The sequence below is a fragment of the Triticum aestivum genome, chromosome 1A, assembly GCF_018294505.1.
Source record: "Triticum aestivum cultivar Chinese Spring chromosome 1A, IWGSC CS RefSeq v2.1, whole genome shotgun sequence".
Lineage (NCBI taxonomy): Eukaryota > Viridiplantae > Streptophyta > Magnoliopsida > Poales > Poaceae > Triticum > Triticum aestivum.
The window spans coordinates 443748409-443773830 of NC_057794.1; the positions used below are offsets into that span (position 1 = coordinate 443748409).

At 46.3% G+C, this 25422-nt stretch overlaps 2 protein-coding genes and 1 non-coding gene across 3 annotated transcripts; 1 reads left to right on the forward strand and 2 right to left on the reverse strand.

The window, feature by feature from the left end:
• The first annotated feature begins 8922 nt into the window (after window positions 1-8922).
• Window positions 8923-11231, forward strand: LOC123144589 (endo-1,3;1,4-beta-D-glucanase). Its single transcript, XM_044563822.1, has 7 exons — window positions 8923-9322; window positions 9424-9445; window positions 9613-9736; window positions 10109-10199; window positions 10458-10547; window positions 10687-10787; window positions 10862-11231. Exons 1-7 carry the CDS (start codon window positions 9046-9048, stop codon window positions 11030-11032), a joined length of 876 nt encoding a protein of 291 aa, XP_044419757.1. The 5' UTR covers window positions 8923-9045; the 3' UTR covers window positions 11033-11231.
• Window positions 11232-11486: 255 nt separating this feature from the next.
• Window positions 11487-11559, reverse strand: TRNAE-CUC (transfer RNA glutamic acid (anticodon CUC)). Its single transcript has one exon. It is a non-coding gene; the product is annotated as a tRNA-Glu (tRNA).
• A 1340-nt stretch (window positions 11560-12899) lies between these two features.
• Window positions 12900-14228, reverse strand: LOC123144668 (cytosolic sulfotransferase 5-like). Its single transcript, XM_044563903.1, has 2 exons — window positions 13694-14228; window positions 12900-13490 (listed from the first exon to the last, which is right to left on the reverse strand). Exons 1-2 carry the CDS (start codon window positions 14221-14223, stop codon window positions 12995-12997), a joined length of 1026 nt encoding a protein of 341 aa, XP_044419838.1. The 5' UTR covers window positions 14224-14228; the 3' UTR covers window positions 12900-12994.
• Between the last annotated feature and the right edge of the window lie 11194 nt (window positions 14229-25422).

The following is a 25422-nucleotide window of genomic DNA, read 5'->3' on the forward strand; positions in this document are numbered from 1 at the left end:
ACTTGAAAACTTCACAACACAAAACTCAATAGAAATCTCGTGAGCTCCGTTAGAGAAAGAAAACATAAAACCACTTCAAGGTACTGTAATGAACTCATTCTTTATTTATTTTAGTGTTAAACCTACTGTATTCCAATTTCTCTATGGATTATAAACTATTTTACTAACCATAGATTCATCAAAATAAGCAAACAACACACGAAAAACAGAATCTGTCAAAAACAGAATAGTCTGTAGTAATCTGTAACTAGCGCAAACTTCTGGAACTCCAAAAAATCTACCAAAATTAGAAGACCTAGATAATTTGTTCATTGATCAGCAGCAATTGGAATCAGTATTTTATCACGTTCTGATGATTTTTAGTAATTCGGGCACTGAATGCAAAGTTTCTGGAAATTACAGCAAGATCAAATAACTATCATCCAAGAAGATCCAATAGGTCTAGCTTGGCACAAACACTAACTAAAACACAAAACCACATCCAAACATAGGGTAGATGGGTTATTTATTACTAAACAGGAGCAAAACACAAAAAACAAAAAATAAAATTGGGTTGTCTCCCAACAAGCGCTATCGTTTAACGCCCCTAGCTAGGCATAAAAGCGAGGATAGATCTAGGTATTGCCATCTTTGGCATTAGGAAAGAAAAGAGCAAATTTCCTTTCTATGGCATTTATTCTCCTATTTTGGGAAAGCACATGGCCATTAATGTATGAAGTAATATTAAGCACGTTACGGGAATTTGCATCTATACTAGATTTCATCTCTTTGATAATTTCGTTTTGATAGAAGCATAAGAGGGTGGTAGATTCAACTTTATCATTCATGGGGTGCCCAAATATAGTTTTCATCCTTTCATAAGTATCTATAGCATCCCCTTCAAGAAAACCCTCTTCAAAAATAGAATCTAGCACTTGTTTAAAAGAGGTAGGTAATCCGACATAAAAACCTTTTAAGTAAACCTCAATTTGATATTGTGGTATATAGCTAGCCCTAATCCTTAATAACCTATACCAAGCATATTTTAAAGACTCATCAATTAAATAGCGAAAAATTCCAGAGTCATCTTCATCAAGATTATTTAAACTCTCATTGGTGACCCCGGTGGGTCTCTCAATAGCATCATTATTTCTGAGTTTAGAGAGAATAGAGGGATCATCCAGGGTACTAAGACCTTGGAAAGGACCCTTTGTTCTATTTGATTCGACCATGGAAACGGGAAGACACGCGAGAAAAAGGCAAACGGAGAAGGAGAAGGAGAAGGAGGAGGAGAAAGAGAGGGTGAATAAAACGGCAAGGGTGAAGTGGGGGAGAGGAAAACGAGAGGCAAATGGCAACTAATGTAATGCGGGAGATAGGGAATGTGATGGGTACTTGGTATGTTGACTTTTTGCGTAGACTCCCCGGCAACGGCGCCAGAAATCCTTCTTGCTACGTCTTGAGCTTGCGTTGGTTTTCCCGAAGAGGAAGGGATGATGCAGGAGAGTAGCGTAAGTATTTCCCTCAGTTTTTGAGAACCAAGGTATCAATCCAGTAGGAGCCCACGCTCAAGTCCCTCGTACCTGCACAAAGCGATAGCTACCCGCAACCAACGCGATTAGGGGTTTTCAAGCCCTTCACGGTCACTTACGAGAGTGAGATATGATAGATAGAATATTTTTGGTATTTTTGATATAAAGTTGCAAAGTAAAAAGTAAAAGCAAAGTAAATAGCAAAACAATATAAAAGTGATGGAGATTGATATGATGAGAATAGACCCGGGGGCCATAGGTTTCACTAGTGGCTTCTCTCGAGAGCATAAGTTTTCTACGGTGGGTGAACAAATTACTGTTGAGCAATTGACAGAATTGAGCATAGTTATGAGAATATCTAGGCATGATCATGTATATAGGCATCACGTCCGTGACAAGTAGATCGAAATGATTCTGCATCTACTACTATTACTCCACTCATCGACCGCTATCCAGCATGCATCTAGAGTATTAAGTTAAAAACAGAGTAACGCTTTAAGCAAGATGACATGATGTAGAGAGATAAATTCATGCAATATGAAATAAACCACATCTTGTTATCCTCGATGGCAACGATACAATACGTGTCTTGCTGCCCCTTCTGTCACTGGGAAAGAACACCGCAAGATCGAACCCAAAGCTAAGCACTTCTCCCATGGCAAGAACTACCAATCTAGTTGGCCAAACCAAACGTATAATTTGAAGAGACTTGCAAAGATAACCAATCATACATAAAAGAATTCAGAGAAGATTCAAATATTGTTCATAGATAGACTTGATCATAAACCCACAATTCATCGGTCTCAACAAACACACCACAAAAGAAGAAGATTACATGGAATAGATCTCCACAATAGAGGGGGAGAACATTGTGTTGAGATCCAAAAAGAGAGAAGAAGCCATCTAGCTACTAACTATGGACCCTAAGGTCTAAGGTAAACTACTCACACTTCATCGGAGGGGCTATGATGATGTAGAAGCCCTCCGTGATGACGGCCCTCTCCGGCGGAGCTCCGAAACAGGCCCCAAGATGGGATCTCGTGGATACAGAAAGTTGTGGCGGTGGAATTAGGTTTTTGGCTCCTGTTCTGATCGTTTGGGGGTACATGGGTATATATAGGAGGAAGGAGTACGTCGCTGGAGCACCGAGGGGCCCACGAGGCAAGGGGCGCGCCTTGTAGGGGGGCGCCCCTACCCTCGTGACCGCCTCCGATACTTCTTGGAGTAGGGTCCAAGTCTCCTGGGTCTTATCCGAGAAGAAAATCACGTTCCAAAAAGGATTTTTCTGTTTGGACTCCGTTTGATATTATGTTTCCTCGAAACACTGAAATAGGCAAAAAACAGCAATTCTGGGCTGGGCCTCCGGTTAATAGGTTAGTCCCAAAAATAATATAAAAGTGGAAAATAAAGCCCAATATAGTCCAAAACAGTAGATAATATAGCATGGAGCAATCAAAAATTATAGATACGTTGGAGACGTATCAAGAAGCCATCTAGCTACTAACTATGGACCCGTAGGTCTGAAATAAACTACTCACACTTCATCGGAGGGGCTTGGATGATGATGTAGAAGCCCTCCATGATCGATGCCCCCTCCGACGGAGCTCCGGAACAGGCCCCAAGATGGGATCTTGTGGATACAGAAAGTTGCGGCGATGGAATTAGGTTTTTGGCTCCTTCTCCGATCGTTTGAGGGTACGTAGGTATATATAGGAGGAAGAAGTACGTCGGTGGAGCTTCGAGGGGCCCACGAGGCAGGGGAACGCGCCCTAGGGGGGCGCGCCCTCCACCCTCGTGACCGCCTCGTGGCTTTATTGACGGAGGGTCCAAGTCTCCTGGATCTTATCTGATGAGAAAATCACGTTTCCGAAGGTTTCATTCCGTTTGGACTCCGTTTGATATTCTGTTTCTCCGAAACACTAAAATAGGAAAAAAACAGCAATTCTGGGCTGGGCCTCCAGTTAATAGGTTAGTCCCAAAAAATAATATAAAAGTGGAAAATAAAGCCCAATATAGTCCAAAACAGTAGATAATATAGCATGGAGCAATCAAAAATTATAGATACGTTGGAGACATATCAGTATTTCTTCAACAGGCGGTAAATTAAGACCATGTATTTCTTCAATAGGAGGTAAATTCTTAACATCTTCATCTTTAATGCCTTTTTCTTTCATAGATTTCTTTGTCTCTTGCATATTTTCAGGACTGAGAAATAGAATACCCCTTTTCTTTGGAGTTGGCTTAGGAGTTGGTTCAGGAATTGGATCAGGAAGTGTCCAATTATTTTCATTGGTCATCATATTATTCAATAGAATTTCAGCTTTATCTGGTGTTCTTTCCCTGAAAACACAACCGGCACAACTATCCAGGTGGTCTCTAGAAGCATCAATTAGTCCATTATAAAAGATATAAAGTATTTCATTTTTCTTAAGAGGATGATCAGGCAAAGTATTAAGTAATTGGAGAAGCCTACCCAAAGCTTGTGGGAGACTCTCTTCTTCAATTTGCACAAAATTATATATTTTCCTTAAAGCAGCTTGTTTCTTATGAGCGGAGAAATATTTAGCAGAGAAGTAATAAATCATATCCTGGGGACTACGCACACAACCAGGATCAAGAGAATTATACCATATCTTAGCATCACCTTTTAGTGAGAACGGAAATAATTTAAGGATATAATAATAGTGAGTTTTCTCATCATTAGTGAACAGGGTGGCTATATCATTTAATTTAGTAAGATGTGCCACAACAGTTTCAGATTCATAACCATAGAAAGGATCAGATTCAACTAAAGTAATTATCTCAGGATCAACAGAGAAATCATAATCCTTATCATTAACAAAGATAGGTGAAGTAGCATAAGCAGGATCATATTTCATTCTAGCATTTAGAGTTTTTTGTTTCAACTTAGCTAATAATTTCTTAAGATCACTCCTATCATTGCAAGCAAGAAAATCTCTAGCAATTTTTTCATCCATAACATAGCCCTCATGCACAACAGGTAATTCCTATCTAGGGGAGAATCTTCATCATCACTTTAATCAATATTATCAGTTTCAATAATTTCATTCTCTCTAGCCCTAGCAAGTTGTTCATCAAGAAATTCACCAAATGGCATAGTAGTATCAAGCATAGAAGTAGTTTCATCATAAGTATCATGCATAGCAGAAGTGGCATCATCAATAACAAGTGACATATTAGAATTAATAGCAGAAGCAGGTTTAGGTGTCGCAAGCTTACTCAAAACAGAAGGTGAATTAAGTGCAGAGCTATGGTGGTTCCTTACCTCCCCTCGTAGTTGAGGGATAAATCTTGGTTCTTGGATCTTTCAAGTTCTTCATAATGATAAGTAGATATAAATCCCAAGTGACTCAAAGAATAGAGCTATGCTCCCCGGCAACAGCGCCAGAATATAGTCTTGATAACACACAAGTATAGGGGATCGCAACCGTTTTCGAGGGTAGAGTATTCAACCCAAATTTATTGATTTGGCACAAGGGGAGCCAAAGGATACTCTCAAGTATTAGTAGTTGAGTTGTCAATTCAACCACACCTGGATAACTTAATATCTGCAGCAAAGTATTTAGTAGCAAAGTAATATGATAGTAGTGGTAACGATAGCAAAAGGTAACGGTAGCAAAAGTAATACTTTTGGGTTTTGTAATGATTGTAACAATAGCAACGGAGAAGTAAATAAGCGAAGAACAATATATGGAAAGCTTGTAGGCAATGGATCGGTGATAGAGAATTATGTTGGATGCGGTTCATCATGTAACAGTCATAACATAGGGTGACACAGAACTAACTCCAATTCATCAATGTAATGTAGGCATGTATTCTGAATATAGTCATATGTGCTTATGGAAAAGAACTTGCATGACATCTTTTGTCCTACCCTCCCGTGGCAGCGGGGTCCTATTGGAAACTAAGGGATATTAAGGCCTCCTTTTAATAGAGTACCGGACCAAAGCATTAACACATAGTGAATACATGAACTCCTCAAACTATATACGGTCATCACCGGGAGTGGTCCTGATTATTGTCACTTCAGGGTTGCCGGATCATAACACATAGTAGGTGACTATAGACTTGCAAGATAGGATCAAGAACTCTCATATATTGATGAAAACATAATAGGTTCAGATCTGAAATCATGGCACTCGGGCCCTAGTGACAAGCATTAAGCATAGCAAAGTCATAGCAACATCAATCTCAAAACTTAGTGGATACTAGGGATCAAACCCTAACCAAACTAACTCGATTACATGATAAATCTCATCCAACCCATCACCGTCCAGCAAGCATATAATGGAATTACTCACGCACGGCGATGAGCATCATGAAATTGGTGATGGAGGATGGTTGATGATGACGATGGCGACGGATTCCCCTCTCCGAAGCCCCGAACGGACTCCGGATCAGCCCTCCCTAGAGAGTTTAGGGCTTGGCCGCGGCTTTGTATCGTAAAACATGATGAATCCTTCTCCCTGGATTTTTTCTCCCCGAAAGTGAATGTATGGAGTCAGGGTTGAGGTCGATGGAGCGTTAGGGGCCCACGATGCAGGGGGCGTGCCCAAGGGGTAGGGCGCGCCCCCACCGTCGTGGACAAGTGGAGGCCCCCCTGACGTGGATCTTTCTTCCAGTATTTTTTTATATTCCAAAATAATTCTCCGTTGATTTTCAGGTCATTCCGAGAACTTTTATTTCTGCACAAAAATAACACCATGGCAATTCTGCTGAAAACAACGCCAGTCCGGGTTAGTTCCATTCAAATCATGCAAGTTAGAGTCCAAAATAAGGGCAAAAGTGTTTGGAAAAGTAGATACGACGGAGACGTATCAGTGTCGTACCTTCGGTGCTAGGATCGGTCGGATCGTGAAGACGTATGAATACATCAACCGCGTTGTCGTAACGCTTCCACTTTCGGTCTACAAGGGTACATGGACAACACTCTCCCCTCTTGTTGCTATACATCACCTAGATAGATCTTGTGTGTGCGTAGGAATTTTTTTGAAATTACTGCGTTCCCCAACAGGATATGAGATACACGGATGTGGACGACGCGATTTGAGAAGTGCCTAGTCAGTGCCCGTGGACGCGCCCAGGCATCATCATGGACGAGGGGGGGGGCAGTCTGTGCTCGCTCTTATGTTGACGTTCCGGAAGGCACAGGAGGATCAGAGGTACAACATGTTCCTCCTCGAGCAGCATCGGCTGGTGGTGGGCCAAATATACGGCGAGCGTGCAAGCTAGGCGGTCGTGGCCGCCATGGCCTCCGGTGAATCCGCACTTCATTGCGGAGTAGTGGGCGCTCTACGAGGCCTCGCGTGCTCAAGGCGCCGCCCGCAACGCAGAGCCAGCGCAGACGGGTGCGGCCGCGGTCGCGCACATGATTGGTGGCGCAGGCGGTCCAGGACCCCAACGCCGCCAGCTATGCGTCCTATGCATCACCGTCCAAAATTTGGGGCCGCACGTGGCAGACAGTGACGGACCCTCCATGTTCATCATCGATCTCACGTCCACCGACGCGGCGATGGATAGGTCGCGGACTTATCCGAGGATGAGTAGGACATGGGAGGTGGTAGGGCATTGTGTCCCAACCGGGCCGGTCCATCTCCCATGTTCTATTCTTCCTCCCGGAGACCGCACCTCCACCCAGGGTCTTGAACCCCGCCATTCTTCATGGAGACGACAGATGAAGGATGTGGTCGCTGATATGAAATGCAAAGGAAGTGGATGATGACCGCCGTCGTAGGATAGATTTAGGGTTGAGTTTATTTTCTTTTATCGTAAATTTTCAAAATGTAATGAAAATCCACCGTGCTTGCATGAATCTCATCTAGTTTATATGAAAATCCGCCATGTTTGCATTATTTTGTGTCTGTTAGTTGAAATGGTGTCTGAAATGTATCCAGACAATATTAAATGAGTGGCTTCCGATCTATGTCTGCGGACTGGTTTTTTGGTCCGCCGACAAATGCCGGGGCAAATTTATGGGACGGCGTGGAGATGCCCTAAGAGGTTTATTTAAGGCGGCTGCTACAAATCAACCGGCTGATTTCCTGAAGAAATCAGCCGAGTCGCCAGCCATCCGATCTATCTTATCTCAGCCCTTGAAAAACAGTCAACGCACACTCGATGTCCTCTTCCCCGCACCGCATCAGCCACCCCTGCTTTGATCCCCGTCCAGGCCGCCGCTGCAAAAGCATCACGGCTGCCGCCGGCAAAGCACTTTGCAACACCGAAGCCACCGTCAGTCGCTGCATCGCAATTCCAAGAGCCGCTGGGGAGGCTCCATTGGAGCACCATGAGCCGCCGGCGAGCGTTCCATTGGGGCACCAAGCTGCTGCTTTGCAACTTCGAGCTCGCCGACGAGCGCTGCAACGTCGCAACGGGAGCCACCGGCAAGAGCTCCATTGGAGCACCGACGCGCACGGCAGCTTCGAGAGCGTCGGCCGGCGAGATCCATTGGAGCAGCAAGCGCTGCAGCTTCGATAGATGCCGGCGGCAACACAACATCGGGAGGCGGCGGCGAGAGCTTCATTGCAGCACCGCAGCCGGCGAGCTCCACGGGGGTCGCAGCACCGCGTGTGCTGCACTGAGAGCGCCGGCGAGCTCCATTGGAGTACCGAGCGCTGCACTGCAGCTCGACATCACACCGACGAGCGCTGCAACGCAGCACCAAGAGCCGCCGGCGAGCGCTCCATTGCAGCACTGCCGCCGACGAGCTCCATGGGGTCGCAACGCCGCTTGTGCTGCACTGCATCTCCGCCGCCGTCGCGAGATCCACAGGGACGCAGCTACCTCCGGCGATGAGCGGCGCCCAACTCCGGCCTCCCCGTGTTCGCTGCAGCACCGGCGACGAGCAGCGCCAGCCTCCGGCCTCCTGCTTCATGTTGTGGCGCCGGCCTCAGGCTCTTTCTCTTGCTTGTGACGGTAGAGGAAAGGGGAAAAAGAGGAGGAGTGGGGGAGAAGGTCTGGAGACGAAGGAAGAGATAAGGCTTTGCTGGTTGCAAATGGTGTGTGGGGTCGGACACGTGGCGTGCGCTGCAGGCGGTTTGCGCAGCGTGAAAATCATCCGGCTTAAAGAGAACGTTTTTCTTTATTTAACGCTAAAAAAAGGTTTATTTAACACCTTGTATCGGCTGTGCGACGTTATTTATGAAGCGGGTGAAAGTGAACGCAACCGAACTGTGCGACGTTATTATGCAAAAGCGTTCGCTGAACAATCAGCCTCTGGCTGCTTATCTCAGTAAGCCAACTCTCAGTCACATCTAATGGAACGCAACCGAACTGAACAAAGTATGTTTGCTCGACCATGGCGTACGTGGCCGTCCCGCGTGTAGCGGCGTGTGGATATCTTTGTACTACTGCTGCCTCGCCCTCCCGCTCCATATAAACCTCGAGCGAGCAATGCCGCACATTTCCTGGCGCGACACACTGCAGTACAAGCGCTCCCGCTTCCATCCGTCATCCGATTGACACGCTGCACCAGCCAAAAAGCCACTGACCTCACAGCCTCGCTCCGCCCGCCATGGCCGCTGCCACGGTGCGGTCGACGTTGCCCCGCTGCCTCCTCCTCCTCCTCCTCCTCCTCCTGTCCACGGCGCTTGCCTCCGCCGCCACCGCGCCGCGGCTCGTGCTCCTGGCGCCGTCCGGCTCGCACACGCCGTGCCTGGACAACCCGCCCGACCTGACGGCCGCGGCCGACGAGGCGGGCGAGCTCGTCCGCGACCTCGGCAGCCTCCCGGCCTACGTCACCGGATCCCGCAGCTCCACGCGCGCCATCGTCCTCGCCTCCGACTACTTCGGTCAGTGCTCAGAGTCACCGAGGCCACTTAGCAAGCCGAAGGAACGTCTCTGTTCCTACTCCAGTGTACGTGACTCCATTAATGAATCTTCTTTTCTGCAGGCTTCCAAGCGCCAAAACTGAGGTACGTACGTACTTGCCACTGTTTGATTGACTTGAAAGAACCACTTTCTGCTTCAAATTGTTTCTCTCCAAACTTGTTTTGTTTCATTCTGCCTGCATTCTTGAGTTTCATCTCGCTTGTGCGAGGCGAATGAATTTAACAATGTGTGTACCGTGTGTGTTCCCAAGGAAAATCGCGGATCAGGTTGCGGATGATGGATACTTGGTCGTGGTTCCTGATTTGCTGCACGGGGACCCGTTCAGGGATGAGGCCAAGATTTCATTTCAAGATTGGCTGAAAACCCACTCTCCGGTTCGTTCATTTTCCGTTCTTATCCTGCTTGTTGTATTGTTTGTAATAGTTGGTCTGTATGACTATAACGGATGGCACAATACTGAAACTCTAGCGCTCTCCCTAAGGCTATAATGGATATGCAGACCACTTGCCATTGGTTTCCCAAGTACATTTTGAAAGAAAAGAAAAAGATGAAATTCTCTCTCCAGCACATTACATCACATGAAAATATTCAGTATCCTACTAAGGGCATCTACCACACTTAACTGTATTTTCATGGAAAGCACACTTAATCATAAGAAATGCTGCAGCTTTTCCATCTGAATGTTTCAGTATCAGGATAGGAAACATAACAAATACTGATTTCTCTCTTGTTCGTTGCTGTTACAGGTGGAGGCAGCTGAAAAGACTAAAGTGCTTATTGCTGCTCTGAAGAAGCAAGGGGTGTCTGAAGTTGGGGTTGGAGGTTATTGCTGGGGTGGTGGGTTAACTCACTTCAACTACATGAACACCGAGCAATCATTGTTTTAATTTTTACCACTCCCTCCGATCCATATGAATTGTTGATGATTTCTAAGTCATCGATCTAAATCATCAACAATTAATATGAATCGGAGGGAGTAGCATTCTTCAACTAACCGCTCCATTGTCTTTCGTAATAGCAAAAATCATCAACAATTAATATGGATCGGAGGGAGTAGCATTCTTCAACTAACCACTCCCTTGTCTTTCGTAATAGCAAAGGTAGCTGTGGAGCTATCAAAGTCTGAAGAAATTCAAGTGGTTGTCATTTCGCACCCTTCACTAGTGACTGTCGATGACATGAAGGGTGTGTGTCTTATTTCCATCTCACTTAATTAGGCTTTCCCTGCTGATTCTTCCTCGTGTATGCTAAAAATTCACTTTCACTAGAAGAATGCGCTGCATATCCTTTTCTCTAACTCGGTAACTCCATTTTGCATGCTCAGAGGTCAAGCATCCCATTGAGATTCTCGGAGGAGAGCTTGATCAAGCTTCTCCACCGCCGATAGTGCACCAGTTTGAACAGGCCTTGGATCAGAACAACAAGGTACATTCTTCCTAGTAGCTTCATTTCATACTTCGTGAAGATTGACCACTAAATTTTAATCTGCCATTTTACAGATTGACCACTTCGTGAAGATCTTCCCGGGAGTAGCCCACGGTTTCGCTTGCAGATACAACGCCAGCGACGCGTTCGCCGTCAAAACTGCCGAAAAAGCTCGTGCAGACATGCTCAGCTGGTTCAACAAGTATCTGAAGAAGCACCAAGAGCTTTCGCTCCACGAATCTTAGAAACTCGATCTCTCCAAGCTGTTTTAAACAAGTCACCCTTTTAGTTTTGTATAAATCGACGCCTTTTCATTAGTTTAGAAGTACAGAATTAAGGAGCTCTTGCCTTTCTGAATAAATTGCACATCGGTGCTGAACTTTTTAGGCGTAGCTTGGTCGTGTATGCAATGCAATAATAAAATAGTTCCTCTAGTTTGATTCAGCTGTACTTTCTTTTTGTTCTTCTCTGCATGGGAAATTTGAGTATTTGCCTAGCATATTTATGTGCAGAAAATTAATTGAATGCGATGCAAGTGGTGAATGGCGGATATGAGAAATTACAGATCAACAAGGTGTCTCACACAATGATGAATATATGATATTACATACTACTGTATTAACAAATGGGTTTCTGAAAAAAAATGAAACTAATATATTACAGATTTACAAGGTGTCACAGACAAAACCAGAAAAAAGTTTCCGTCGCCGGGAATTGAACCCGGGTCTCTCGGGTGAGAGCCGAGTATCCTAACCACCTAGACTACGACGGAATTGCTGTATGACATTAAGAATTCCATTTAAAGTTGAAGACACAACGGGAGGAGTAGCACCGGAAGAGTAAGGAGATGAGAGGGGGTGCAACGCTGGCGGCATCTCCAACTTCTGGTTGGGTGCGGTGCGAGGAGGCCCAGCACATTTGTTGTGGGAGAAACAACCGTGCGACGACCACACGCTCCCTTCCGTCTTCCCTCTCTCCGCCTCCCCCTCTGCTTGAGAGTCGTTCAGGACAACACGGTTTGATCCCATATACATCGTCGGACGGCGATGGCTAAAGAGACGCGTTCGGAATCTCCTTGTATATAATCGTGCAATCGTTGGCCAGGTGTTGCTGTTTGGTGTCATGTCGTTGGGATGCCAACCACTAGAGTGGTGGTGGTCGTCGCCTTCATCTTCGACTCCATGGTGGAGGGAAGTGGAAGGTGTCGAATCCGGCAGAATTCCCCTCAATAAGCACGCGGTGCCATCTCTAAAAAAATTCCAACAAGTACTGGCATTTCATTCATAATAGTAGGCAGAGTATGTACAGTGCCAAAAGGCAAGGACTAACGTAAGAAAAATAAAATAAATTGAAAGAGAAGCTCAGGGAGATCAAGTACATTCCCGAAAGGGCCATGCATGCACTTAGCGCTTGTAGACGTCTTCGAGAGTCCTATGTAGCGCCATCTGGAGTAGTTGCGGTAGTATTCCTCTAATCCGTTACAGTGGCAGATGGAATAACGATGGGTTATCCCATAACATGAGAATCGACAGAGAAGATGCAGATGTAGACGGTCCGTTTCACTGAATGTGGACTTGGAGAGCCTATGGCGTCCATAATGGTTGGCTAGTCTTCTCAGGTTTTCGAATATTATGGCCGAACGGCGGCCCCTTTTATTTCCCTGGCCATGATGCCACAGAGGAAGCAGTGCGGCTTCCGTGCGGAGCCTATGGCGTGCAACCCTGCAGAGCACATGGGGCCAAGTGGACTCGTCCCTGGCGTCGACGATCTTAGTTATGCATGGAAGTTGTTTCAGATCTGATTACATTTCCGTTTTGCCTCTTGAGGTTCTTGCATAAACTAGGATCAAGCATTGCAGATTTCATGATACGTTTTCATATTGTTACCTTATTATTTTTAAATGTTTAGCAAATACAGAAATATTACCGTCATCCATATCACCTATCTACCATTATCAATCTCTTCGCCAGACTAGTGCACTTATACAATTGATAATTGTATTAGGTTTGCTTGGAACACAAGAGACTTCTCATATATTGTTGCGGGGTTGCATATGTTATGATTTAAGATCTGGATTGTTTTGGAATAGCAGCACGATATGAAAGACTACAATAGTGCAAAGAACAATTTATTCATAGCGCAATCAACATAAAGAAAATAACATCGGGAACAACGCCATTGCAGAAAAGAAGACTCAACTAGCATCACTAGAAAGTGAAGCCCGACCCACGGAACTTCTCCTCGCATATCGCATCCAGACGTTTAGCCATCTCAGGGGTCAAGTGGTTCACCCAGTCTCCCACCACCCCATTCCTGAAATAGGAGTCATGCGAGAACTTGAAGAACACTCCTTGGGAGCCTTTCTTGTTCACCTCTAAATTTTTAAGATTCTCCAAGCTGCAGAGCTCAACAATCTCTGCAACGACACCGGCCTCCTCCTCTGTGTCAGAGAATGGCCTCCCAAGGAACTGGGCTAGCTTCCTGACTTTGTCCAGCGGATCCTGAAGCATCTGCTCGTAGGTAAGGAAAAGCACTCTGCTTGGCTCTGCATTGCTTGCCCTCCAGTATCCGAGGATGTGATCCCAAAAAGGTCCGCCGTTACTTGTGCCTTCACAGACAGTCTCGAACATCTCTTGGAGTGATATGTCAGGTTGAGCACGATTGATGAAGTGCCACAATGATACCACCATATCCTTTGGATCCCTGCCAACGAGCACCTACGATGTCATCTACTCTTTTTTTAGGGAAAACGCCACCATGGCTTACTGTATTTCACGGTTCAGCAAGGGCTTACCTCATTCACAAGGAGGGCTGGAATAAAATCGTGTGGATTGCATTTTTAAAAGTCATTTATGTTATATATACTATAACCCACTAAAATTAAATAATTAATACAACAACACTACCTGCAAATGTAGACGATTTTGCAGTAGGGTCCTCCGGAGATGGACGGCGGCAGCACCGACAGCGGCATGTGCGTGCACATGAGCCTCGGCGACGGCAGCGCGTCCAGCACAGCCTCGCGGCCGACGGCGAAGAGCCTGTCCACGAGGGGCACGCAGTCGTGTGGGTTGAGGCGGCGGAGCGGGTGGGCGGGGCTGGCCGGCGGGCACGCGGCGCGGACCATCGTGGCGAATATCAGGGCCTTGAGCCACGTGGTGCCGCTCTTGGGAACGCTCGCAAGAACCACGTCGCCGGGGCGCGCCGCGAAGCTGCGCTGCATGGCCATGATGCCTGGTGCCCACTCCTCTCGCACCCACACGCCCTGGTAGCAGCGCCGCTTCAGCTTGCTGTTGCTGGCATGGTTCAGGTTCGTCGGGAGGGACGCGACGGCGGCGGCGTACTCCGTGGGAGGGTGCACAGGGATTGTGCCGTCGTCGGCGTCCTTGAACGCCACGGGGCCATGGAGGAGACTAGACGTTTCGCTACCAACCATCTGATCTGCTGAATGAGGTGATGGAAGGGTAGCTAGTGATCACATATACATATAGTATCATATGCCGCTGGGTTAAGGGCATCTTCATTCCGGACCCTCAAGCCATTCGCATACGTCTGAGCCACGCTGCTCGGACGTGTTCTGTCATTCAATATAGATCTGTATTGATTCATTTGGTGGTTCGGACACATTTTTTTCTGCAGATCAAAAATAAAGTGGGGGACTTTGCGGGCGTCCGATCGCTGCCATGTCCGTTCCTGACCGCCCTGGCTCACTCAAACACCCCCCTTCGCTCGCGCGCTTTTCCTGCCGCCTCTTCAGAGCATTAGTGCCGCATTCACGTTCGACTAGAGTGGATGCGGCCTCTCACTTCTACTGGCATTGAAGCGGCGCGTCGGCTGAGAGAGCGCCGCATGCGCTGCTTCCCAGTGCATGCGACTGCTTCGCATTCAAACGACACCACGGTTGTATGTCACCCTACATTAAATGAAACGCGGTTTGCCGAGGAACCTACTCAGTTGCTACTCATCCGTCCGTCTGCTACCCACCATTTGTTGGGGAACGTAGCAGAAATTTAAAATTTTCCTACGTGTCACCAAGATCTATCTATGGAGAAATTAGCAACGAGGGGAAGGAGAGTGCATCTACATACCCTTGTAGATCGCTAAGCGGAAGCGTTCAAGTGAACGGGGTTGATGGAGTCGTACTCGTCGTGATCCAAATCACCGATGACCAAGTGCCGAACGCACGGCACCTCCGCGTTCAACACACGTACAGCCCGGTGACGTCTCCCATGCCTTGATCCAGCAAGGAGAGATGGAAAGGTTGAGGAAGACTCCATCCAGCAGCAGCACAACGGCGCGGAGACGTCTCCCATGTCTTATTTCCATCTCACTTAATTAGGCAATCCTGCAGGGCTTCGCCAAGCACCACGGGAGAGGAGAAGGACTTGGGAGAGGGGAGGGCTGCACCAAAGGCAAAAGTATGGCTGCCCTCCCACCCCCACACATATATATAGGGGCAAGGGAGAGGGGGAGCGCAGCCTTGGCCCTTCCTCCAAGGAAGGGTGCGGCTAGGGAGGAGTCCCTCCTCCCCAAGGCACCTCGGAGGTGCCTTCCCCCTTTAGGACTCTTCCTTTCCTTATCCCTTGGCGCATGGGCCTCTTGGGGCTGGTGCCCTTGGCCCATATAGGCCAAGGCGCACCCCCTTACAGCTCATGTGGCCCCCCGGGGCAGGTGGCCCCACCCGGTGGACCCCCGGGACCCTTCCGGTGGTCCCGGTACAATACCGGTGACCCCGAAACTTGTCCGGTGACCAAAACAGGACTTCCCATATATAAATCTTTACCTCCGGACCATTCCGGAACTCCTCGTGACGTCCGGGATCTCATCCGGGACTCCGAACAACATTCGGTAACCACATACAAACTTCCTTTATAACCCTAGCGTCATCGAACCTTAAGTGTGTAGACCCTACGGGTTCGGGAGACATGCAGACATGACCGAGACGTTCTCCGGTCAATAACCAATAGCGGGATCTGGATATCCATGTTGGCTCCCACATGTTCCACGATGATCTCATCGGATGAAGCACGATGTCGAGGACTTAATCAATCCCGTATACAATTCCCTTTGTCTAGCGGTACGATACTTGCCCGAGATTCGATCATCGGTATCCCGATACCTTGTTCAATCTCGTTACCGGCAAGTCTCTTTACTCGTTCTGTAACACATCATCCCGTGATCAACTCCTTGATCACATTGTGCACATTATGATGATGTCCTACCGAGTGGGCCCAGAGATACCTCTTCGTTACACGGAGTGAAAAATCCCAGTCTCGATTCGTGCCAACCCAACAGACACTTTCGGAGATACCTGTAGTGTACCTTTATAGCCACCCAGTTACGTTGTGACGCTTGGCACACCCAAAGCACTCCTACGGTATCCGGGAGTTGCACAATCTCATGGTCTAAGGAAATGATACTTGACATTAGGAAAGCTTAGCATACGAACTACATGATCTTGTGCTAGGATTAGGATTGGGTCTTGTCCATCACATCATTCTCCTAATGATGTGATCCCGTTATCAATGACATCCAATGTCCATGGTCAGGAAACCGTAACCATCTATTGATCAACGAGCTAGTCAACTAGAGGATTACTAGGGACATGGTGTTGTCTATGTATCCACACATGTATTTGAGTTTCCTATCAATACAATTCTAGCATGGATAATAAACGATTATCATGAACAAGGAAATATAATAATAACTAATTTATTATTGCCTCTAGGGCATATTTCCAACAGTCTCCCACTTGCACTAGAGTCAATAATCCAGTTCACATCGATATGTGATTAACACTCAAGGTCACATCCCCATGTGACTAACACCCAAAGAGTTTACTAGAGTCAATAATCTAGTTCACATTTACCATGTGATTAACACTCGATGAGTTCTGGGTTTGATCATGTTATGCTTGTGAGAGATGTTATAGTCAACGGGTCTGAATCTTTCAGATCCGTGTGTACTTCGCAAATCTCTATGTCATCTTGTAGATGCAACTACTACGCTACATTTGGAGCTATTCCAAACAACTGTTCTACTATACGAATCCAGTTTACTACTCAGAATAATCTGGATTAGTGTCAAAGTTTGCATCGGCGTAACCCTTTACGACGAACTCTTTTACCACCTCCATAATCGAGAAAATTCCTTAGTCCACTAGTTACTAAGGATAACTTTGACCGCTGTCCTGTGATCCATTCTTAGATCACTCTTGTACCCCTTGACTGACTCATGGCAAGGCACATTTCAGATGCGGTACATAGCATAGCATACTGTAGAGCCTATGTCTTAAGCATAGGGGACGACCTTCGTCCTTTCTCTCTATTCTGCCGTGGTCAAGCTTTAAGTCTTAACTTCATACCTTACAACTCAGGCAAGAACTCCTTCTTTGACTGATCCATCTTGAACACCTTCAAGATCATGTCAAGGTATGTGCTCATTTGAAAGTACCATTAAGCGTTTTGATCTATCCTTCTAGATCTTGATGCTCAATGCTCAAGTAGCTTAATCCAGGTTTTCCATTGAAAAACACTTTCCAAATAACCCTATATGCTTTCCAGAAATTCTACGTCATTTCTGATCAACAATATGTCTACAACATACACTCATCAGAAATTCTATAGTGCTCCCACTCACTTCTTTGGAAATACAAGTTTCTCATAAACTTTGTATACACCCAAAATCTTTGATCATCTCATCAAAGCATACATTCCAACTCCGAGATGCTTACTCCAGTCCCTAGAAGGATTGCTGGAGCTTTGCATACTTATTAGCATCTTTCAGGATTGACAAAACCTTCCGGTTGTATCACATACAACCTTTCCTCAAGAAAATCGTCGAGGAAACAATGTTTTGACATCCTATCTGCAAGATTTCATAAATAATGCAGTAATCGCTAATATAATTCCAACAGACTCTTAGCATCGCAACGAGTGAGAAAGTCTCATCGCAGTCAACTCCTTGAACTTGTCGGAAAACATCTTAACGACAAGTCGAGCTTTCTTAATGGTGATACTTACCATCATTGTCCGTCTTCCTTTTAAAATCCATATGTACCTAACAGCCTTACGACCATCAAGTAGTTCTTCCAAAGTCTACACTTTGTTTTCATACATGGATCCTATCTCGGATTTTATGGCCTCGAGCCATTTATCGGAATCCGGGCCCACCATCGCTTCTCCATGGCTCGTAGGTTCATTGTTGTCTAGCAACATGACTTCCAAGACAGGATTACGTACCACTCTGAAGTAGTACGCATCCTTGTCATCCTACGAGGTTTGGGAGTGACTTGATCCGAAGTCTCATGATCAATATCATAAGCTTCCACTTCAATTGGTGTAGGTGCCACAGGAACAACTCTTTGTGCCCTGCTATAGACTAGTTGAAGTGACGGTTCAATAACCTCATCAAGTCTCCACCATCCTCCCACTCAATTCCTTCGAGAGAAACTTTTCCTCGAGAAAGGACCCGATTCTAGAAACAATCCCTTATTGCTTTCGGATCTGAGACAGGAGGTATACCCAACTGTTTTGGGTGTCCTATGAAGATGCATTTATCCGCTTTGGGTTCGAGCTTATCAACCTGAAACTTTTTCACATAAGCGTCGCAGCCCCACACTTTTAAGAAATGACAACTTAGGTTTCTCTAAACCATAGTTCATACGGTGTCATCTCATCGGAATTATGTGGTGCCCTATTTAAAGTGAATGTGGTTGTCTCTAATGCCTAACCCATGAACTATCGTGGTAATTCGATAAGAGACATCATGGTATGCATCATATCCAATAGGGTGCAGTTATGATGTACGGACACACCATCACACTATGGTGTTCCAGGCTGTATTAGTTGTGAAACGATTTCCACAATGTCTTAATTCTGTGCCAAACTCGTAATTCAGATATTCATCTCTATGATCATATCATAGATATTTTATCCTCTTGTCACGACGATCTTTCAACTTCACCCTGAAATTACTTGAACCTTTCAATAATTCAGACTCGTGATTCATCAAGTAAATATACTCAACATCTACTCAAATCATCTGTGAAAGAACATAACGATATCCACTATACGCCTCAGCACTCATTGGACTGCACACATCAAAATGTGTTACTTCCAATGAGTTGCTATCTTGTTCCGTCTTACTAAAACGAGGCTTTCAGTCATCTTGCCCATGTGGTATGATTTGCATGTCTCAAGTGATTCAAGATCAAGTGAGTCCAAACGGTCCATTGGCATGGAGTTTCTTCATGCATATACACCAATAGACATGGTTCGCATGTCTCAAACTTTTCAAAATGAGTGAGCCCAAAGATCCATCAACATGGAGCTTCTTCATGCGTTTTATACCGATATGACTTAAGTGGCAGTGCCACAAGTAGGTGGTACTATCATTACTATCTTATATCTTTTGGCATGAACATGTGTATCACTACGATCGAGATTCAATAAACCATTCATTTTAGGTGCAAGACCATTGAAGGTATTATTCAAATAAACAGAGTAACCATTATTCTCCTTAAATGAATAACCGTATTGCGATAGACATAATCCAATCACGTCTATGCTCAATGCAAACACCAAATAACAATTATTTAGGTTTAACACTAGTCTCGATGGTAGAGGGAGCGTGCGATGCTTGATCATATCAACATTGGAAACACTTCCAACACATATCGTCAGCTCACCTTTAGCTAGTCTCCGTTTATTCCATAGCTTTTATTTCGAGTTACTAACACTTAGCAACCAAACCGGTATCTAATACCCTGGTGCTACTAGGAGTACTAGTAAAGTACACATCAACACAATGTATATCCAATATACTTCTATCGACCTTGCCAGCCTTCTTATCTACCAAGTATCTAGGGTAATTCTGCTCCACTGGTTGTTCCCCTTATTACAGAAGCACTTAGTCTCGGGTTTGGGTTCAACCTTGGGTTTCTTCACTAGAGCAGCAGCTGAATTGCCGTTTCATGAAGTATCCCTTCTTGCCCTTGCCCTTCTTGAAACTAGTGGTTTCACCAACCATCAACAATTGATGCTCCTTCTTGATTTCTACTTTGGTGTCAAACATCGCGAATATCTCAAGGATCATCATATATGTCCCTGATATATTATAGTTCATCACGAAGCTCTAGCAGCTTGGTGGTAATGACTTCGGAGAAACATCACTATCTTATCTGGAAGATCAACTCCCACTCGATTCAAATGATTGTTGTACTCAGACAATCTGAGCACAAGCTCAACAATTGAGCTATTCTCCCTTAGTTTGCAGGCTAAGAAAATCGTCGGAGGTCTTATACCTCTTGACGTGGGCACGAGCCTGAAATCCCAATTTCAGCCCTCGAAGCATCTCATATGTTTCGCAATGTTTCAAAACGTCTTCGGTGCCTCAACTCTAAACCGTTTAGCATTACGCACTGAACTATCATGTAGTCATCAAAACGTGTATGTCAGATGTTCGCAACATCCACAGACGACGTTCGAGGTTCAGCACACTGAGCGGTGCATTAAGGACACAAGCCTTCTATGAAGCAATGAGGACAATCCTCAGTTTACGGACCTAGTCCGCTTAATTGCTACTATCAACTTTCAACTAATTTTTCTCCAGGAACATAACTAAACAGTATAACTAAAGCGCGAGCTACGACATAATTTGCGAAGACCTTTTGACTATGTTCAGGATAATTTAGTTCATCTTATGAACTCCCACTCAGATAGACATCCCTCTAGTCATCTAAGTGATTACATGATCCGAGTCAACTAGGCCGTGTCCGATCATCACGTGAGACGGACTAGTCAACATCGGTGAACATCTCCATGCTGATCGTATCTACCATAAGACTCATGCTCGACCTTTCGGTCTTCTGTGTTCCGAGGCCATGTCTGTACACATGCTAGGCTCGTCAAGTCAACCTAAGTGTTTGCATGTGTAAATCTGTCTTACACCCATTGTATGTGAACGTTGGAATCAAACACCCGATCATCACGTGGTGCTTTGAAACAACGAACTGTCGCAACGGTGCACAGTTAGGGGGAACACCTTCTTGAAATTTTAATGAGGGATCATCTTATTTACTACCGTTGTTCTAAGCAAACAAGATGCATAAACATGATAAACATCACATGCAACCAAATAGTGACATGATATGGCCAATATCATATTGCTCCTTTTGATCTCCATCTTCGGGGCTCCATGATCATCATCGTCACCGGCATGACACCATGATCTCCATCATCATGATCTCCATCATCGTGTCTTCTTGAAGTTGTCTCGTCAACTATTACTTCTACTACTACAGCTAACGGTTAGCGATAAAGTAAAGTAATTACATGACGTTTATGTTGACACGCAGGTCATAAATAAATTAAGAAAACTCCTATGGCTCCTGCCAGTTGTCATACTCATCGACATGCAAATCGTGATTCCTATTATAAGAACATGATCATCTCATACATCACATATATCATTCATCACATCCTTTGGCCATATCACATCACATAGCATACCCTACAAAAACAAGTTAGACGTCCTCTAATTGTTGTTTGCATGTTTTACGTGGCTACTATGGGTTTCTAGCAAGAACGTTTCTTACCTACGCAAAGACCACAACGTGATATGCCAATTGCTATTTACCCTTCATAAGGACCCTGTTCATCGAATCCGATCTAACTAAAGTGGGAGAGACAGACACCCGCCAGCCACCTTATGCAACTAGTGCATGTTTGTCGGTGGAACCGGTCTCACGTAAGCGTACGTGTAAGGTTGGTCCAGGCCGCTTCATCCCACGATGCCGCCGAATCAAGATAAGACTAGTAATGGCGAGCATATTGAACAAAATCAACGCCCACAACTACTTTGTGTTCTACTCGTGCATAGAATCTACGCAATAGACCTAGCTCATGATGCCACTGTTGGGAAACGTAGCAGAAATTCAAAATTTTCCTACGTGTCACCAAGATCTATCTATGGAGAAACTAGCAACGAGGGGAAGGAGAGTGCATCTACATACCCTTGTAGATCGCTAAGCGGAAGCGTTCAAGTGAACGGGGTTGATGGAGTCGTATCGTCGTGATCCAAATCACCGATGACCAAGTGCCGAATGCACGGCACCTCCGCGTTCAACACACGTACAGCCCGGTGACGTCTCCCATGCCTTGATCCAGCAAGGAGAGAGGGAGAGGTTGAGGAAGACTCCATCCAGCAGCAGCACAACGGCGTGGTGGTGGTGGAGGAGCGTGGCAATCCTGCAGGGCTTCGCCAAGCACCACGGGAGAGGAGAAGGACTTGGGAGAGGGGAGGGCTGCACCAAAGGCAAAAGTATGGCTGCCCTCCCACCCCCACACACATATATAGGGGCAAGGGAGAGGGGGGGCGCAGCCTTGGCCCTTCCTCCAAGGAAGGGTGCGGCTAGGGAGGAGTCCCTCCTCCCCAAGGCACCTCGGAGGTGCCTTCCCCCTTTAGGACTCTTCCTTTCCTTATCCCTTGGCGCATGGGCCTCTTGGGGCTGGTGCCCTTGGCCCATATAGGCCAAGGCGCACCCCCTTACAGCCCATGTGGCCCCCCGGGGGCAGGTTGCCCCACCTGGTGGACCCCCGGGACCCTTCCGGTGGTCCCGGTACAATACCAGTGACCCCGAAACTTGTCCGGTGACCAAAACATGACTTCCCATATATAAATCTTTACCTCCGGACCATTCCGGAACTCCTCGTGACGTCCGGGATCTCATCCGGGACTCCAAACAACATTCGGTAACCACATACAAACTTCCTTTATAACCCTAGCGTCATCGAACCTTAAGTGTGTAGACCCTACGGGTTCGGGAGACATGCAGACATGACCGAGACGTTCTCCGGTCAATAACCAATAGCGGGATCTGGATACCCATGTTGGCTCCCACATGTTCCACGATGATCTCATCGGATGAACCACGATGTCGAGGACTTAATCAATCCCGTATACAATTCCCTTTGTCTAGCGGTACGATACTTGCCCGAGATTCGATCGTCGGTATCCCGATACCTTGTTCAATCTCGTTACCGGCAAGTCTCTTTACTCATTTCGTAACACATCATCCCATGATCAACTCCTTGATCACATTGTGCACATTATGATGATGTCGTACCGAGTGGGCCCAGAGATACCTCTCCGTTTACACGGAGTGACAAATCCCAGTCTCGATTCATGCCAACCCAACAGACACTTTCGGGGATACCTGTAGTGTACCTTTATAGCCACCCAGTTACGTTGTGACGTTTGGCACACCCAAAGCACTCCTACGGTATCCGGGAGTTGCACAATCTCATGGTCTAAGGAAATGATACTTGACATTAGAAAAGCTTTAGCATACGAACTACATGATCTTGTGCTAGGCTTAGGATTGGGTCTTGTCCATCACATCATTCTCCTAATGATGTGATCCCGTTATCAATGACATCCAATGTCCATGGTCAGGAAACCGTAACCATCTATTGATCAACGAGCTAGTCAACTAGAGGCTTACTAGGGACATGGTGTTGTCTATGTATCCACACATGTATCTGAGTTTCCTATCAATACAATTCTAGCATGGATAATAAACGATTATCATGAACAAGGAAATATAATAATAACTAATTTATTATTGCCTCTAGGGCATATTTCCAACACCATTGCCATCCGCCCGCTATATAAACTCCAGCCTTGACCATAGCCGCAGTCATCCTCCTACGGTCCCTTTCTCCTCTCCGCACCAGCCCACCATGGCCTCCTCGCGCTCCAAAGCCCTCTAGGACGGACTCTTGTCGGAGCAGAAGAAGAAGATGGCCGTCATTGCTGTCAGCTGGCAGGTCCGCCAGCAGACGGAGACCGCCGCCACTGCAATGGAGGATGATCTGGCGCCACCCTCCTCGCTGGTGCATGCTGGCCTCACCACCAGTGAGACCCGTGCACACTACACAGACATGCTGCGGGAGGAGCAAGAGGCCAAGTTTCGACAGGCGCAGGCTGACCAAGCCTAAAACCCCGGCCTCCTCGAGGAGCACCAACGCGTCGAGGAGCAACTTGCCATTGGCACGACCATCGTGTAGGGCATGGACATGCCAGAGCAGGAGGCGTTGGTCGACTCCTACTGCTTCGCTTGCGACATCCTCCGCGACTGCTGGCGGTAATTGAAGGAAATATGCCCTAGAGGCAATAATAAAGTTATTATTTATTTCCTTATTTCATGATAAATGTTTATTATTCATGCTAGAATTGTATTAACCGGAAACATAATACATGTGTGAATACATAGACAAACAGAGTGTCACTAGTATGCCTCTACTTGACTAGCTCGTTGATCAAAGATGGTTATGTTTCCTAACCATAGACATAAGTTGTCATTTGATTAACGGGATCACGTCATTAGGAGAATGATGTGATTGACTTGACCCATTCCGTTAGCTTAGCACCCGATCGTTTAGTATGTTGCTATTACTTTCTTCATGACTTATACATGTTCCTATGACTATGAGATTATGCAACTTCCGTTTGCCGGAGGAACACTTTGTGTGCTACCAAACGTCACAACGTAACTGGGTGATTATAAAGGAGCTCTACAGGTGTCTCCAAAGGTACATGTTGGGTTGGCATATTTCGAGATTAGGATTTGTCACTCCGAATGTCGGAGAGGTATCTCTGGGCCCTCTCGGTAATGCACATCACATAAGCCTTGCAAGCATTGCAACTAATGAGTTAGTTGCGAGATGATGTATTACGAAACGAGTAAAGAGACTTGCCGGTAACGAGATTGAACTAGGTATTGAGATACCGACGATCGAATCTCGGGCAGGTAACATACCGATGACAAAGGGAACAACGTGTGTTGTTATGCGGTCTGACCGATAAAGATCTTCGTACAATATGTGGGAGCCAATATGAGCATCCAGGTTCCGCTATTGGTTATTGACTGGAGATGTGTCTCGGTCATGTCTACATTGTTCTCGAACCCGTAGGGTCCGCACGCTTAAGGTTTCGACGACAGTTATATTATGAGTTTATGAGTTTTGATGTACCGAAGGAGTTCGGAGTCCCGGATGAGATCGGGGACATGACGAGCAGTCTCGAAATGGTCGAGACATAAAGATTGATATATTGGACGACTATATTCGGACATCGGAAAGGTTCCGAGTGATCCGGGTGATTTCGGAGAAAACCGGAGAGCCGGAGGGTTACCGGAACCCCCCCGGGAGAAGTAATGGGCCATATGGGCCTTAGTGGAGAGAGAGAGAGAGAGAGGGGGGCTGCCAGAGGTCCTCCCCCCTGGTCCGAATTGGACTAGGAGAGGGGGGTGGCGCCCCCTTTCCCTCTCCCTCCCCACTTCTTTCCCCCTCCTAGTAGGAGTCCTACTCCTACTAGGAGGACTCCTCCTGGCGCGCCTATAGGGGCCGGCCGGCCTCCTCCCCTTGCTCCTTTATATACGGGGGCAGGGGGGCACCCCTAGACACACAAGTTGATCCGTGTGATCATATTCTTAGCCGTGTGCGGTGCCCCCCTCCACCATAGTCCTCGATAATATTGTAGCGGTGCTTAGGTGAAGCCCTGCGACGGTAGTACATCAAGATCGTCACCACGCTGTCGTGCTGACGGAACTCTTCCCTGACACTTTGCTGGA

What these genes read in the sequence shown, in the direction of transcription:
- LOC123144589 (XM_044563822.1), top strand. Translation starts at nt 9,046, where the DNA reads ATGGCCGCTGCCACGGTGCGGTCGACGTTGCCCCGCTGCCTCCTCCTC. An exon ending in CCTCGCCTCCGACTACTTCG is followed by an intron (nt 9,323 to 9,423) that starts GTCAGTGCTCAG and finishes TCTTTTCTGCAG; the next exon opens with GCTTCCAAGCGCCAAAACTG. An exon ending in TGGAGGTTATTGCTGGGGTG is followed by an intron (nt 10,200 to 10,457) that starts GTGGGTTAACTC and finishes CTTTCGTAATAG; the next exon opens with CAAAGGTAGCTGTGGAGCTA.
- LOC123144668 (XM_044563903.1), bottom strand. Translation starts at nt 14,223, where the DNA reads ATGGTTGGTAGCGAAACGTCTAGTCTCCTCCATGGCCCCGTGGCGTTC. An exon ending in AAAATCGTCTACATTTGCAG is followed by an intron (nt 13,491 to 13,693) that starts GTAGTGTTGTTG and finishes GCTCGTTGGCAG; the next exon opens with GGATCCAAAGGATATGGTGG.